Source organism: Doryrhamphus excisus, linkage group LG6 (assembly GCF_037039965.1).
Source record: "Doryrhamphus excisus strain RoL-2023G ecotype Guam linkage group LG6, RoL_Dexc_Guam_v1.1, whole genome shotgun sequence".
NCBI lineage: Eukaryota > Metazoa > Chordata > Actinopteri > Syngnathiformes > Syngnathidae > Doryrhamphus > Doryrhamphus excisus.
The window spans coordinates 5,861,273-5,875,050 of NC_136362.1; the positions used below are offsets into that span (position 1 = coordinate 5,861,273).

At 48.0% G+C, this 13,778-nt stretch overlaps 3 protein-coding genes across 4 annotated transcripts; all 3 read left to right on the forward strand.

The window, feature by feature from the left end:
* The first annotated feature begins 187 nt into the window (after nt 1-187).
* On the forward strand, nt 188-2,389 carry kcnj8 (potassium inwardly rectifying channel subfamily J member 8). Its single transcript, XM_058067254.2, has 6 exons — nt 188-758; nt 913-1,061; nt 1,153-1,313; nt 1,402-1,541; nt 1,608-1,824; nt 1,899-2,389. Exons 1-6 carry the CDS (start codon nt 412-414, stop codon nt 2,151-2,153), a joined length of 1,269 nt encoding a protein of 422 aa, XP_057923237.2. The 5' UTR covers nt 188-411; the 3' UTR covers nt 2,154-2,389.
* Nucleotides 2,390-2,603: 214 nt separating this feature from the next.
* On the forward strand, nt 2,604-5,449 carry echdc3 (enoyl CoA hydratase domain containing 3). The gene is made up of 6 exons (XM_058067794.2): nt 2,604-2,771; nt 3,017-3,138; nt 4,419-4,516; nt 4,589-4,789; nt 4,861-5,039; nt 5,121-5,449. The coding sequence occupies exons 1-6, from the start codon at nt 2,644-2,646 to the stop codon at nt 5,272-5,274; spliced, it is 882 nt and encodes a 293-aa protein (XP_057923777.2). The 5' UTR covers nt 2,604-2,643; the 3' UTR covers nt 5,275-5,449.
* A 344-nt stretch (nt 5,450-5,793) lies between these two features.
* Nucleotides 5,794-8,103, forward strand: atp5f1c (ATP synthase F1 subunit gamma). 2 transcript variants are annotated; one of them, XM_058067541.2, is made up of 9 exons: nt 5,794-5,909; nt 6,391-6,425; nt 6,554-6,685; nt 6,752-6,959; nt 7,028-7,171; nt 7,235-7,299; nt 7,371-7,526; nt 7,630-7,726; nt 7,997-8,103. In XM_058067541.2, the coding sequence occupies exons 1-9, from the start codon at nt 5,869-5,871 to the stop codon at nt 7,998-8,000; spliced, it is 882 nt and encodes a 293-aa protein (XP_057923524.1). In that variant the 5' UTR covers nt 5,794-5,868; the 3' UTR covers nt 8,001-8,103. The 2 variants fall into 2 exon arrangements, with proteins under 2 accessions (XP_057923524.1, XP_057923523.1); XM_058067540.2 differs by lacking the exon at nt 7,997-8,103 and having other exon boundaries at nt 5,831-5,909; nt 7,630-7,730.
* The last annotated feature ends 5,675 nt before the right edge of the window (nt 8,104-13,778 follow it).

Consider the following 13,778-nt stretch of genomic DNA (forward strand, 5'->3'; position numbering starts at 1 on the left):
TGACAAAACCGGAAGAAATCAGGAAGGGGGGCAAACACTTATATCCAAGTCCTGGTCTAAAGTGCTTTTTAGTCCCCCACTTTATTGTCCTGTTGGTGTGGTTTGGAAAGAATGCGGAAAGTAAATGCTGGGGGGGGGGGGGCGGTTTTGGACCGCAAGAAGTGCTGACTGGCGCCACCTAGGTTTTTGCACACTCCTGAGAACGTGTTAAGAAGAAAGGTCGGCGGCTGATTGGCGGCTGTGGCGCTTCGAGAAGGAAGCAGCAGAAGCGGGTCCGGGCTCGGGATTCGGAAGGGCCGTCCCAGAACCCAGAACCTCCTCGGAGCAGAGGCGGCTCCCAAACATCCCGCGCACTCTCACGCTGTCCGTGCGTAAAAGGCGCACCGAAGCCCAGCCGGGAGGCGCGCGACCATGCTGGCGAGGAAGAGCATCATCCCGGAGGAGTTCGGCCTGCCGGGGCTGGTGTCCCGCATGCCTCGCAAGCCTGTGTTCCGGGACCGCGTCAACAAGGCGCGCTTCATCGCCAAGAACGGCTCGTGCAACCTGGCCCACAAGAACATCCGCGAGCAGGGCCGCTTCCTGCAGGACGTCTTCACCACGCTGGTGGACCTCAAGTGGCGCTTCACCCTCGTCATCTTCACCACCACCTTCGTCAGCAGCTGGCTCCTGTTCGCCATGAGCTGGTGGCTGGTGGCCTTCGCGCACGGAGACCTGGACCCGGAGCGCCTCAACGGGACTCACTGCGTCACCGACGTCAAGTAGGAACGTCTTTATGCTCTTATTTCGACACATTTTATTGTCCCGTTTCCGTCATTTCCAACCGGGAAGGAAAGCGTTTGGCCCCGCCCCCTGACTTCTCCCCCCCCCCCCCCCTCTGCTCTGATTGGTGATTGTCCTTCTAATGACCTCCAGGTCGTTCACTTCCGCCTTCCTGTTCTCCATCGAGGTCCAGGTGACCATCGGCTTTGGCGGGCGGATGATCACGGAGCAATGCCCCGCCGCCATCACCGTCCTCATCCTGCAAAACATCGTGGGCCTCATCATCAACGCCGTCATGCTGGGTAAGACCCCGGGTCCCCGCGGGCACCTGGACTGGTGGCCAGCCAACGGCAGGGCTCGTCGCTGTACTGTTGTCATGTCAACCTCCTGCAGGGTGCATCTTCATGAAGACGGCGCAATCCAACCGGCGGGCGGAGACGCTCATCTTCAGCCGCCACGCCGTCATCGCCGTGCGGAACAACCGCCTGTGCTTCATGATCCGCATCGGAGATCTGAGGAAGAGTATGATCATCGGGGCGACCGTGCGGCTGCAGGTGTGTGTGTGTGTGTGTGTGCGGATGCTAAGCGGTGTGTTTGCGGCCTCCTGGGTCCCCTAAAAACGACGATGATGATGATGTTCAGGTGGTGAGGAAGACCACCACCCCCGAGGGCGAGGTCATCCCCATCCACCAGATCGACGTCCAGACGGAGAGCGCCGTGGCCAGCAACAGCCTGTTCCTGCTGGCGCCGCTCATCATCTGCCACGTCATCGACAAGAACAGGTCTGAACTCCGCCGCCACTTCGCCCGCCACTTCGCCGCTTGACGTGTTGTCGTGTGCCGCGGCAGCCCGCTGTACGAGCTGTCGGCCATGGAGCTGCAGTGCAGCGACCTGGAGGTCATCGTCATCCTGGAGGGGGTGGTGGAGACCACGGGGATCACCACGCAGGCCCGCACCTCCTACGTGTCCGAGGAGATCCAGTGGGGCCACCGCTTTGTTCCCATAGTGACAGAGGAGGAGGGGGTCTACTCCGTGGACTACTCCAAGTTTGGAAACACAGTGCGGGTGGGTGTCAAAGCCGGGCGGAGGCGCCATGTTTGTAGTCTTTGACGCCGGTTGCATTGCCGCCGTCCCGACAGGTCGCCACGCCGCGCTGCAGTGCCAGGGAACTGGACGAGAAGCCGTCCATCTTGATCCAGACGCTGCAGAAAAGCGAGCTGTCTCAGCAGAACTCGCTGCGCAAGAGGAACTCCATGCGCCGCAACAACTCCATGCGGAAAGGCGCCGGAAGCAGCGGGAGTCTGCGGCGGAACAACTCCGCCCTGCAGGCCTCGCCCAAAGTCCAGTTCTTCACGCCCGCCGAGAGCGGCCAGGGCATCAACGCCGTCACCTGACATGAGGCCCGCCTCCTGCCGGTGGCCATCTTCCTCCTCGTGGTGGGGAGGAGGTTTTGTGGAGGTTGTGACCTCCGACCCCGTAGGAGCCGACTTCTCTCCCAGTATTTCTCCAGCTAGCATTTCATTTGTGGAAATAACGACTCATAGTAGTGTTTTTCTGAGAAAATGTTCCTTTTATTATCCTGCCCTGACAATATGTTAGCATTTATTTAAATCATCACTTGAATAAACAATCACACTAATCACTTCCTGTTTGTTGTTTGTTGAGCGATGCTACAACACATGTTTGCTAGTTGAATAATAAACAACAAACTAACACTAACAAAACAATCCACTACAAAATTCATCCAAAAAGTGTTTTGTTATTCTCGTAACTTCATTTCAAGAATAATAAAAGGTGGATGTAAACACTTTCAGGGACGCTTTACGTACGATGCGTAATGGCGTCACCAACCCGGAAGTGTCACAGTCCGCTTCAGAGTCAAACATGGCAGGTAGGTTTCTGTGCAGGACTACAACCCTTCTGACCAGGTCTCAGGTGCCTGCTGGTCCTCGCTTCTTCTCTCGGACAGAACCGGAATCGCTGACTCTCCGCAGGCAGACTAACGGAATCAGGTGACCTCGGTTTTGTGTTGTTGTTCGGCGCCCCAGCGGCGAACTAGCTTGAAAAAAAAACGAAAACTGTTTTATTTACCTAGCGAGGCACCGCTGCCTGTTTTAAAAGAACTTACACAACAAAGTAAAGTCTTCTCACGGATTCGGCGTATTTCGGCAAAAGTTTGCGTAACGTTTTATGTATTTGAAGTCGAAGGCCAGTTTAATAGGTACAGCTGCTGTGAATGTGTGTGTGCTGTTTGTAGGAGAATAACGCTCAACAATCCCAAAAAGAGGAATGCACTGTCTCTGTCCATGCTGGAGTCCCTCAGGGAGGACATCCTGACCGACGTGGACAGCCAGGACCTCAGAGTCATCATCATTTCAGGTAGGGTGCCGTGTCTAATGGTGTAAATATATGACTATATTACTATATAACCATGTCTAATGGTGTAAATATATGACTATATTACTATATAACCATGTCTAATGGTGTAAATATATGACTATATTACTATATAACCATGTTTAATGGTGTAAATATATGACTATATTACTATATAACCATGTTTAATGGTGTAAATATATGACTATATTACTATATAACCATGTCTAATGGTGTAAATATATGACTATATGACTATATAACCATGTCTAATGGTGTAAATATATGACTATATTACTATATAACCATGTCTAATGGTGTAAATATATGACTATATGACTATATAACCATGTTTAATGGAGTAAATAAATGACTATATTACTATATAACCATGTTTAATGGTGTAAAATATGACTATATGACTATATAACCATGTCTAATGGTGTAAATATATGACTATATTACTATATAACCATGTCTAATGGTGTAAAATATGACTATATGACTATATAACCATGTCTAATGGTGTAAATATATGACTATATGACTATATAACCATGTCTAATGGTGTAAATATATGACTATATGACTATATAACCATGTTTAATGGAGTAAATAAATGACTATATTACTATATAACCATGTTTAATGGTGTAAAATATGACTATATGACTATATAACCATGTCTAATGGTGTAAATATATGACTATATGACTATATAACCATGTCTAATGGTGTAAATATATGACTATATGACTATATAACCATGTTTAATGGAGTAAATAAATGACTATATTACTATATAACCATGTTTAATGGTGTAAAATATGACTATATGACTATATAACCATGTTTAATGGTGTAAATATATGACTATATTACTATATAACCATGTCTAATGGTGTAAATATATGACTATATTACTATATAAGCATGTTTAATGGAGTAAATATATGACTATATGACTATATAACCATGTTTAATGGTGTAAAATATGACTATATAACCATGTCTAATGGTGTAAATACGTATATTACTATATAACCATGTTTAATGGTGTAAAATATGACTATATGACTATATAACCATGTCTAATGGTGTAAATATATGACTATATAACCATGTTTAATGGTGTAAAATATGACTATATGACTATATAACCATGTTTAATGGTGTAAAATATGACTATATAACCATGTCTAATAGTGTAAAATATGACTATATGACTATATAACCATGTTTAATGGTGTAAAATATGACTATATGACCATGACTATTATCAGCTGAAGGTCCGGTGTTCTCCTCTGGACACGACTTGAAGGAGCTGACATCAGCACAGGGTCGAGACCATCACACGCGAGTGTTTCGCACCTGCGCAGAGGTGCGTCCCTTCCCCCCCTGCCCCCTTTTCCCAGCTGCTCCGTCTTTGTCAGATGACTGTTTTGTGTCCCAGGTCATGACGCTGATCCAGGACGTCCCTGTCCCGGTGATCGCCATGGTGAACGGCGTGGCCACGGCGGCAGGCTGCCAGCTGGTGGCCAGCTGTGACGTGGCGGTGGCGTCCGAGAAGTCCACCTTCGCCACCCCGGGCGTCAACGTGGGTCTGTTCTGTTCCACGCCGGCCGTGGCCATCGGCCGAGCCGTGCCCAGGAAGGTATGAGGGCACAAGGATGACACCTCTTTTTTTGGATGGCATGTTGATGACATTGTTTGCTGGTCTGCCAGGTTGCCATGGAGATGCTTTTCACGGGCGCCCCCCTGTCAGCCCATGATGCTTTGCTGCACGGGCTGCTCAGTAAGGTGGTGGCAGAGGAGCGACTGGAGGCGGAGACGCTAGCCATCGCCCAGCGGGTGTGCCAGGCCAGCCGACCCGTGGTGGCGCTGGGCAAGGCTACCTTCCAGAGGTGTTTGAACGCAACATTTACTCCTTTCTCATCACTTTGGCATCGCTTTGGCTTTGACGCGCGCTTGTCCTTCCCCCAAAGACAAATGTCTCAAGGTCGAGATGCGGCGTACGTCACCGCCTCCAAGGTGATGGTGGACAACCTCGCTCTGAGAGACGGCCAGGAGGGGATACGGGCATTCATCGAGAAACGCAAGCCGGTGTGGAGCCATCTAGCTGAGAAAGCCTGCGACTGACGGACTCAAAAGCAAAATAATAATCATGCATTAATAATGCAAAAGATGTTTTGAAGTGATTTTCTAGTTAGAATATATGGGAGTTATTAAATTGCTATTTTATTTTAATAATACAAGAAACCTTTATTTGTTTCATACGTCTACAAAGGTCATTTACATTGTAATATATTTAGAATTAATAATTATGTACAATTTAATTACTTATTAATAATAAAAACATGAAGTATTATTTTTACAATATTTTCAAAATTTGAATTAAATATTTTTTGGCATTACCTAAAATACATTATATTAAAAATTAAATGTATTTCATTATTAAAGAATAAATAATTGAATTTTAAACACTTTAAAACAATAAAATCTATAAAATAAATAAATCATTTAATTTTTAAATATTGTAAATAGTTTTATATCACGCAGTCAGAATACAAGAAGCCTTTATTTGTTTAACAAGCATACAAAAGCCATTTCCGTTCTGGGGAACGCGGAGCCTCTTCGTCTGATTTTTCGCACGTCAGTGAATGCACCTTTCGGCCATTTTGCCGGCACCGTGCGCATGCGCAGTTCTGTGTGTCTGACCTTCATACAGTAACCATGTTCGCCAGGACCAGCTTGTTGGTGTTCTCCCCACAATGGTAAAACTTCACTTATTTAATTGTTTTATTACATTTACTGTGGTGTGCCGCGTCTAGCTACTTGTTGCTAGAAATCAGGTGGTATAATTTATGTAGCGTGAGTGTTATCGGATTCTGGAAGGACGTGCTAATGTGGAGGCCTCGGCTAATGAATGACGTTAGCACGGAGGCTAACAGCTAATGCTAAAGAAATAAGCCGCTTGACATTGTGCTACTTACACATTATGAGGGCATCTAATGCCAATGTACATATGATATGTTAACCATGTTACACAAATAATGCTCGCAGTTTCTTCAGCTCCGTCACCAGTGGAGAGTTAGCATCTCTGCAGCCTTAGCATTAGCTCACAATTTCACCCATTTCTCGTGTGACTTACTAAAAATATTGATATTTTTCTATGAAATGACACCGCGAGGGTTTATTTGCACACAGAAGTTTGATGTCGGTGTGGAATGAGCGTTAACATTGTTTGTTTTGCAGTGGGCAGGTCAGGAACATGGCTACCCTGAAGGACAGTAAGTTCTTGCCGAGACGACGTGAATGCTGCCCATGTGGCGTCACGTCCGGGCATCACCCATGCATGTTTGTGTATTTCAAGTGTTGCCGTACAAAGGAGCCCCAACCAAGTTTTTTTTGTGCGCAGTCACCATCCGTTTGAAGTCCATCAAGAACATCCAGAAGATCACAAAGTCCATGAAAATGGTGGCCGCCGCCAAGTACGCGCGGGCCGAGAGGCAGCTGAAACCCGCACGAGTCTACGGCACCGGAGCCCTCTGTACGCCGCTGCCGCCACGTACGAAACTCCAAAAACGAGAAGATGCTAATTGAGTTTGTCCTGCAGCGCTGTACGAGAAGGCGGAGATTAAGGCGCCTGAGGACAAGGCCGCCAAGCACCTGATCATCGGCGTCACCTCCGACCGTGGCCTCTGCGGCGCCATCCACTCGGGCGTGGCCAAAACCATCAAGAACGAGATCGCCGCCCTGACGGGCAGCGGCAAGGAGGTGATGGTGGTCAACGTGGGCGACAAGCTGAGAGGTCTGCTGCACAGGTACGCCCTGCAAATCACCGCCGCCGCCGCTTCTTATCGCTCATCATCCTCCTCCTCTTCCTCCTCAGAACTCACGGCAAGCACATCATGCTGAACTGCAAGGAGGTGGGCCGCAAGCCCCCCACCTTCGGGGACGCCTCCATCATCGCCGGGGAGCTTCTGAACTCCGGATACGAGTTTGACCAGGGCGCCGTCGTCTACAACCGCTTCAGGTAACACGCTCAGACCAATGCAGTCGGACTGGCGTTAATCCCGCCCCCCCCTTCCTCGTGCAGGTCGGTCATCTCCTACAAGACGGACCAGAAGCCCGTGTTCTCCACAGACGTGGTGGCAAACGCAGGTACCTTCTTGAAAGAGTCACCTGACCCTGCTCCAGGACTTTAAACCCCCCCCCCTCCCCTCCCTCGACAGAAACCATGAGCGTCTACGACGACATCGACGCCGACGTGCTGAGGAACTACCAGGAGTTCGCTCTGGTCAACATCATCTACTTGGCCCTCAAGGAGTCGTCCACCAGCGAGCAGAGCGCCAGGATGACGGCCATGGACAGCGCCAGCAAGAACGCTTGTGAGCCTGTCCGCCTGTTACCATGGCAACCCCATCATGACTTCATGTTTGGGGGTGGGGGGGGGTGACGGACTGTGATTGATTCATGTGCTTCCCCTCCCAGCCGAGATGATTGACAAGCTGACCTTGACCTTCAACCGCACCAGACAGGCCGTCATCACCAAGGAGCTGATCGAGATCATCTCTGGAGCCGCCGCCCTGTGAGTCCATCTTCATCATCATCTTCATAATCCGTCTTCTTTCCTTCCTTTAATGAAGAAGGTGAACATGTTCTTTGTAAAACCCAACCTGCTGCCCATCCAGGACTTGAGGAGGTAACCTAGTGGAGGTTAGCTCCTCCATGTAGGCTGGCTCTAGGAGCTTTTATCTGTAGGAGCTTTAGTTCTAGATTTGTCCCGGGTAGACGCTGCTACTCCATGCCCCTCACGGAGGAGCCATTGTTGACCATGTCTTCTTCTGCGTCTTTGCAGATAAGCGGAGCAGACGGACGTGGAAACGTGAAGCGGACCTCGTCCACACTCTCCGATCCTTAATTGTGTTTGTAAAAATATACAGAGAATAAACCTCTACATGACCACCCCACGCTGTCCCGTGCCTCCTTGGATCACATGACCTTTTGCTCCTACGGGGACGATGCACATGCTGTATTGCTATACTCTATTTATAGCATTCTATATATTCTATATGCAGTATATCTACTTTTTATCACGATGGGATAGCATCAGCTAGCTTCACTTCATACATTAGCATGTTTAGCTACGTTAAATTGGACATCGGCTGCAGTGGTTAGCACGCAGGCCTCACAGCTAGGAGATTGGCGTTTGATTCCACCCTCGGCCATCTCTGTGTGGAGTTTGCATGTTCTCCCCGTGCATTTTCTCCGGGTTTTCTCCGGGTATTCCGGTTTCCTCCCACATTCCAAAAACATGCTAGGTTAATTAGCCACTCCAAATTGTCCATAGGTATGAATGTGAGTGTGAATGGTTGTTTGTCTATATGTGCCCTGGGATTGGCTGGCCACCAGTCCAGGGTGGACCCCGCCTCTCGCCCCAAGACAGCTGGGATAGGCTCCAGCACCCCTGCCACCCTTGTGAGGATAAACGGTAGAAAATGAATGAAATCAAACCAAATATAAATCATCTCATATTCATTTTTTTTCTATTTCAACATTTTTGTTACATGGGAGGTACAAAAAAATCCCTGATTTTACCTCATTTTTGTAAAAAAAAAAAAAATTAACCTTTTCAGAAAGGCTGTCTTTTCCAAATTCCCGCTTTTCCTTGTTTTCTGGAAAGAAAAATCCCTATGATTCCCTGAGTTTCCATTGTCCTTTTTAAAGATGGAAAGTATCTTTATCTGAACGTAATGTAAACCATCTCTTTGTGTAAACATGGATGTGTTTGCATATTATCCCCCTTTAATAAATAGTAAACTCTAAGGAATCCCAGCAATTCTTTAATTTTCCCTGCTTTCACATACATGGGAATATGTATTTATTATTTATTTGTACTATGACATCCACATTTGCATTACAAATGGTTGGATTGTGTGGCTGTACCTAATGATGTGGACACCGAGTGCAGGAGCACCTCCTAGCGGCCACTGCGGGCAGTGTCTTGCAGTTCTGATTAGGTCCGCCGGGAGGCGCTGTCGGATAGGAAATGAACGAAGACCGAAGTTTGAAGGTGCTTTTATTTCCCATTGATTGTGTTAAGGTGACAGGTTGCCATATTTCGGCTGTGGTTGGTGTTTGTGGCGGAGACGAAGACTATTTTACACATTAGCAAACTAGCAAACATGGGAGCTCCTGGTGACACAACCTGGTTTGTTTTTATCAACGTGTGAAGGTAAGAAAAGATGACTTTGTTGAGCTGCTTTAAGAGCTTTATTGTGTCTTCTTTTTTAACTAAAAGCTTCAGTCAGGTCGTCCTACGCAAGCTAGCTCGTATAGCATCTTCTCTGTCTTTAGGTCCATTTTTTTTACTTTTCCTTTACTTCTTTTATTTCTTCAAAGGATTATTTAGTTTATGTTTTTAATTGAGGCCACAAAATACAAATGAAGCAGAAGAAAGATAGGAAAAAGTGTCCTAAAAAGGCAGCGGCCATCTTTCCACCCTGCAAAGGTGGTGTAAAGCGAAGAGGTGCCACTCCTCCTTCTTTTAGGATCAAGCAGAGAGTGGGGGGAATTGGGGAAACTTAAAAAGAACAACATATGGGAGTTTTATGGTTATGTCAGCTGATTTTACCTCATTTTTCTGTCATTAAAAATAACAAAGAAAATTCCACTTTGCTGACAAATGTTTCTTATTTTGGTATTTCCTGGCATGGCTCAGCCAGCCAAGAGCTAAGAAAGCAAAATGGCCACCGGGTTTTAGTTTGTACACAGCACGCCGTACGCTTCCTGTGGTCACTTCCTGCTTCTCCTGCTCACTTCCTGTCATTCCAAAAGGTGTGGTGGGCGTGCCGTTTGGAAGATGGCTGCGTGTGGAAAAGCAGGAATAAAAGATAGTCCAACGGCGTTGTTGTTCTTCCCCCGCCGAGGCGTGTGGTCCGCCTGGCGTATCCGCCAGCAGACACCGGGAAGGCGCTGTGATGTTTCTGGGTGTTTCCGGGCGTGCGGGAGATTAGAGCGGGAATGACAAGCGCGGCGTGTGATAGCGTATCCGCTCTCAATGGCAGATCCGCCTTTTTAAGGAGCATATTGTAAATAGTCGCCGCGGGCCGCCACTTGTCATTGTTATGACACTGCTAGCATCTTCCGGCTGGAGGAGCGGCCTATTGAAATCGCACGCGCGCGCGCACGCACACTTGGGAATGAAACGGGAATCTTGTGAAAAGGACAAAAGAGAAAAAGGACGAATTGTAATTAGTTTGATGTTGCGTGCGGAGCGGCGTTGAGTGTTCCGTTCCCGCACGGAGCAAGGAGGCCGGCCTTTGATTGCCTCGCTCATTTTGATCGCTGAATTAAAAATAAAAAGGTTTTCCCGCTGACAGACATGTCAGCCGGGGGAAGGGGGTTTTGGGGGTATGGGGGGGCGCCGTGACGAGGACGTGTGCTGGGTGGCGCTGTTGCTCCGGCGATGCCGCGTCTCCTGGGATGAAAGCTTCCTGTGCGTCTTTGTGCTTTCATGATGGGATTCTCTGGAGAGGACGACTTCCCTCTTCCCGCCGCCTCTTCATCTCCTCGCCAACCTTCACGCGCGCGCGCACGCACGCGCACGCTTGTTGACGCCAATAACACCCTTTTCATACGTGTGTATGTGAGACCGGCAACCAGACACCATTGCCGGATATTACATGGAACGGGAATCTCACACCAACACAACATTGGATGTGTACATTTAGAAGTATCTTCTTCTACTCCCAATCACACCTGCCAATACCCCCCCCCCTTACTTTGCCCCTTCTTATTTCCTCCTGGATTACTTCCTGTCCAACAAAGGCAAAAACATTCTACTACAAGACCAGGATCTCAGCCCTTTTCACTTATTATGGAAGAAAATGTGCCCCAATGCTAATGCTGCGCTAACCCTTTCTAACATAGCCCAGATGCTAACGCCGTGCTAACCCTTTCTATAGCCCCAATGCTAACACTGCGCTAATCCTTTCTAGCATAACCCCGATGCTAACGCTGTGCTAACCCTTTCAGGCATAGCCCTGATGCTAATGCTGTGCTAACCCTTTCTAGCATAACCCCGATATTAACACTGTGCTAACCCTTCTTAGCATAACCCCGATGCTAACGCTGCGCTAACCCTTTCAGGCATAGCCTCGGTGTTAATGTTGCGCTAGCCCTTTCAGACATAGCCCCAATGCTAACGCTGCGCTAACCCTTTCAGGCACAGTCCCGATGCTAATGCTGTGCTAACCCTTTCTAGCTTAACCCTGATGCTAATGCTGTGCTAACCCATTCAGCCATAGCCCCGATGCTAACGCTGCGCTAACCCTTTCTAGCATAGCCCCGATGCTAACGCTGCGCTAACCCTTTCTAGCACAGCCCCGATGCTAACGCTGCGCAAACCCTCTCTAGCATAGCTTTGATGCTAACGCTTTCAGGAAACAGGCAACAATAAAAGAACTGGTTATTAAAATAGAGGGAAAATGACAGAATGTTTTTTTTGGGGGGGGGGAATCTGGGAAAATAAAAGATTTGCCTTCAAACAACGTAAATAAGTATTTTCTTCTGAAAAAATAAATACGCATTTTATTTTGGAAACAAGGCCTCCGCCATGATTTGAACTTGGCTCCTCCCCAAGATGGCGACTCTAGAGGGGGAGGGGGCAGATGTCCATTTTGTGCACCGACAAGACAAGTGTAAGTATGCTTCCTTTTCTAGCCTTTTTCCTTTCCTGTTTCCTTTCCTAGCCTGTCATTTCCTTGTGTTTACCTTTCCTACCTCCTCTTTTCATTTCCTTCACCCTCTTTCCTATGTCCTTTCATTTCCTTTCCTATGCAGATAAGAGCATGTCCAGCGCTAGCACTGATGAAATAAACAGGCGAGCGTCTCCCGGAGGCGGAGAAGAAAAAGGAGGACGGCGAAGGCGTTAAATGCCACGTTTCACCTCGCCGTGCGCGTGCACGTGCTCGCGCACGTGCACGAGCGGGAAGAAGGCACGGCTCCATGGCGACGGCGTGAAAAGAAAGATCATTTCACGTCCCTCGCTGTCCTAGCATGCGGCGCCGTGTTAGCATGTCACGTAGGTCATGTTAGCACCTTGTGCTAACGGTGCGTGCTAGCACGCGCTTCCCACGCTTAATGAAATATTCAAAGACGCTTTGCCGTTTTTCCCAAGCCAGACAAACGTATTCATGGCCACCCCCCAGCACCACCTCTGCCCCCCCATTCAATTAGCCCCCCTGCGTGTTTCCAGGAGCACAGTTTGCCATGATGTCACGGCTAGCGTGTTTTGGTGGTTGTTGTTGGTTCTTTTGTGGCGTCTTTCAGTGGCGTGACTGTTTGCACGTAGGACAGGAAGTGAGCGTGCATCAGGTGAAGCAGGTGTAGCAGGTGTTTCATTAATCACAGCTGACATCCCATAATGCTACACAATAAAAGTTTCTACACTCAAACACCAAATCACAAAAATACATTCTAAATTCTTGCTTCTATTAAAATAAAAAAATATCTGTGGTGGTCCAATATTTTATAATATTTTATATTAAACAATATAGAATATTTTAGAATATTTTATATTATACAATATAGAATATTTTATAATATTTTATATTATACAATATAGTATAATATTTTTAATATATTTGATTTTCTTCCATTTATTTGCCATTATAATGTGTTTATGAGCAAGGGTCAACAGGTAGCGCCCCCCCCCATTTTATTAGTGATAATAAAACAGGTAGTGCCAAACAAGATGGAGGCCGCGTAGCGTCCAATGCTATTTGTTTTTGTCATTTTCCATTCTAATGTGCTGACGGGACAATCGGGACATTCGGGACAATCGGTTAGCGTTTTTTGGATGCGATAGCGCCAAATAAATGAAAGTACGGGGAACCCTGTCATGAGCCCCCAAAGGGGCGGGGCTAGTGCAGCGCAGTGTGTTGATTGGAGCACGTGGCGGGACTCTGTGTGCATCAGCATTCACCTTCGCCGAGCTCCCAGGACGCCGCGTGTCCATCTTCCCGCTCGTTTCCGCCACATTCTATTAGCGTCCGGGCCGGCTTCCTCTTCCTTCCCCGGGCGTTTTCCCGCCACCGGAGCGGCGTGTCATTCCCCCAAGTTGACGGAGTGTGACGCCACGTAATTGCTTCACGAAAAACCTAACTGGGCTGATATGAATAATCTGTCAGCGGGAGGGGGCCGCCCTGTCAATCACCGCTGTGTCCCCGAGTGGCGGCGCGGGGGCCCCACTCATCGCCGGTTGGCTGACCATCATATATTTCACCGTAGCGTATCGGCGTGCGTGTCACATGATCAGCTGCTATCAACTGGAGAAGTAGGGGCGTGTCGGTGGCGGCCATATTGGTCCAGGCAGAGCGGGTGACGGTTGCGTTTATCAGAGATCTTGGAGCGGCTCGTGCTCGTTGCCTGGCGTTTCATCATCCTGCTGGCTTATCTTCCGTCTCGATGCTCGACTGCTGCAATCGTCTCAGCAAAACACGCAAACACGCTCACCCCGACGTGAACCAAACCAGCATCATCACAACGTCCTACTTCCTGTTTCAGCATCTTCCTGTTTGTGTCCCGTATTCCCACGAGACAGGCGGGAGCCCATTGGATGATGAGCCTAATGGCGG

What these genes read in the sequence shown, in the direction of transcription:
- kcnj8 (XM_058067254.2), top strand. Translation starts at nt 412, where the DNA reads ATGCTGGCGAGGAAGAGCATCATCCCGGAGGAGTTCGGCCTGCCGGGG. An exon ending in CACTGCGTCACCGACGTCAA is followed by an intron (nt 759 to 912) that starts GTAGGAACGTCT and finishes AATGACCTCCAG; the next exon opens with GTCGTTCACTTCCGCCTTCC. An exon ending in AGTTTGGAAACACAGTGCGG is followed by an intron (nt 1,825 to 1,898) that starts GTGGGTGTCAAA and finishes CCGTCCCGACAG; the next exon opens with GTCGCCACGCCGCGCTGCAG.
- echdc3 (XM_058067794.2), top strand. Translation starts at nt 2,644, where the DNA reads ATGGCAGGTAGGTTTCTGTGCAGGACTACAACCCTTCTGACCAGGTCT. An exon ending in CAGAGTCATCATCATTTCAG is followed by an intron (nt 3,139 to 4,418) that starts GTAGGGTGCCGT and finishes GACTATTATCAG; the next exon opens with CTGAAGGTCCGGTGTTCTCC. An exon ending in GGCAAGGCTACCTTCCAGAG is followed by an intron (nt 5,040 to 5,120) that starts GTGTTTGAACGC and finishes CTTCCCCCAAAG; the next exon opens with ACAAATGTCTCAAGGTCGAG.
- atp5f1c (XM_058067541.2), top strand. Translation starts at nt 5,869, where the DNA reads ATGTTCGCCAGGACCAGCTTGTTGGTGTTCTCCCCACAATG. An exon ending in TTGGTGTTCTCCCCACAATG is followed by an intron (nt 5,910 to 6,390) that starts GTAAAACTTCAC and finishes TTTGTTTTGCAG; the next exon opens with TGGGCAGGTCAGGAACATGG. An exon ending in CTGAGAGGTCTGCTGCACAG is followed by an intron (nt 6,960 to 7,027) that starts GTACGCCCTGCA and finishes CTTCCTCCTCAG; the next exon opens with AACTCACGGCAAGCACATCA.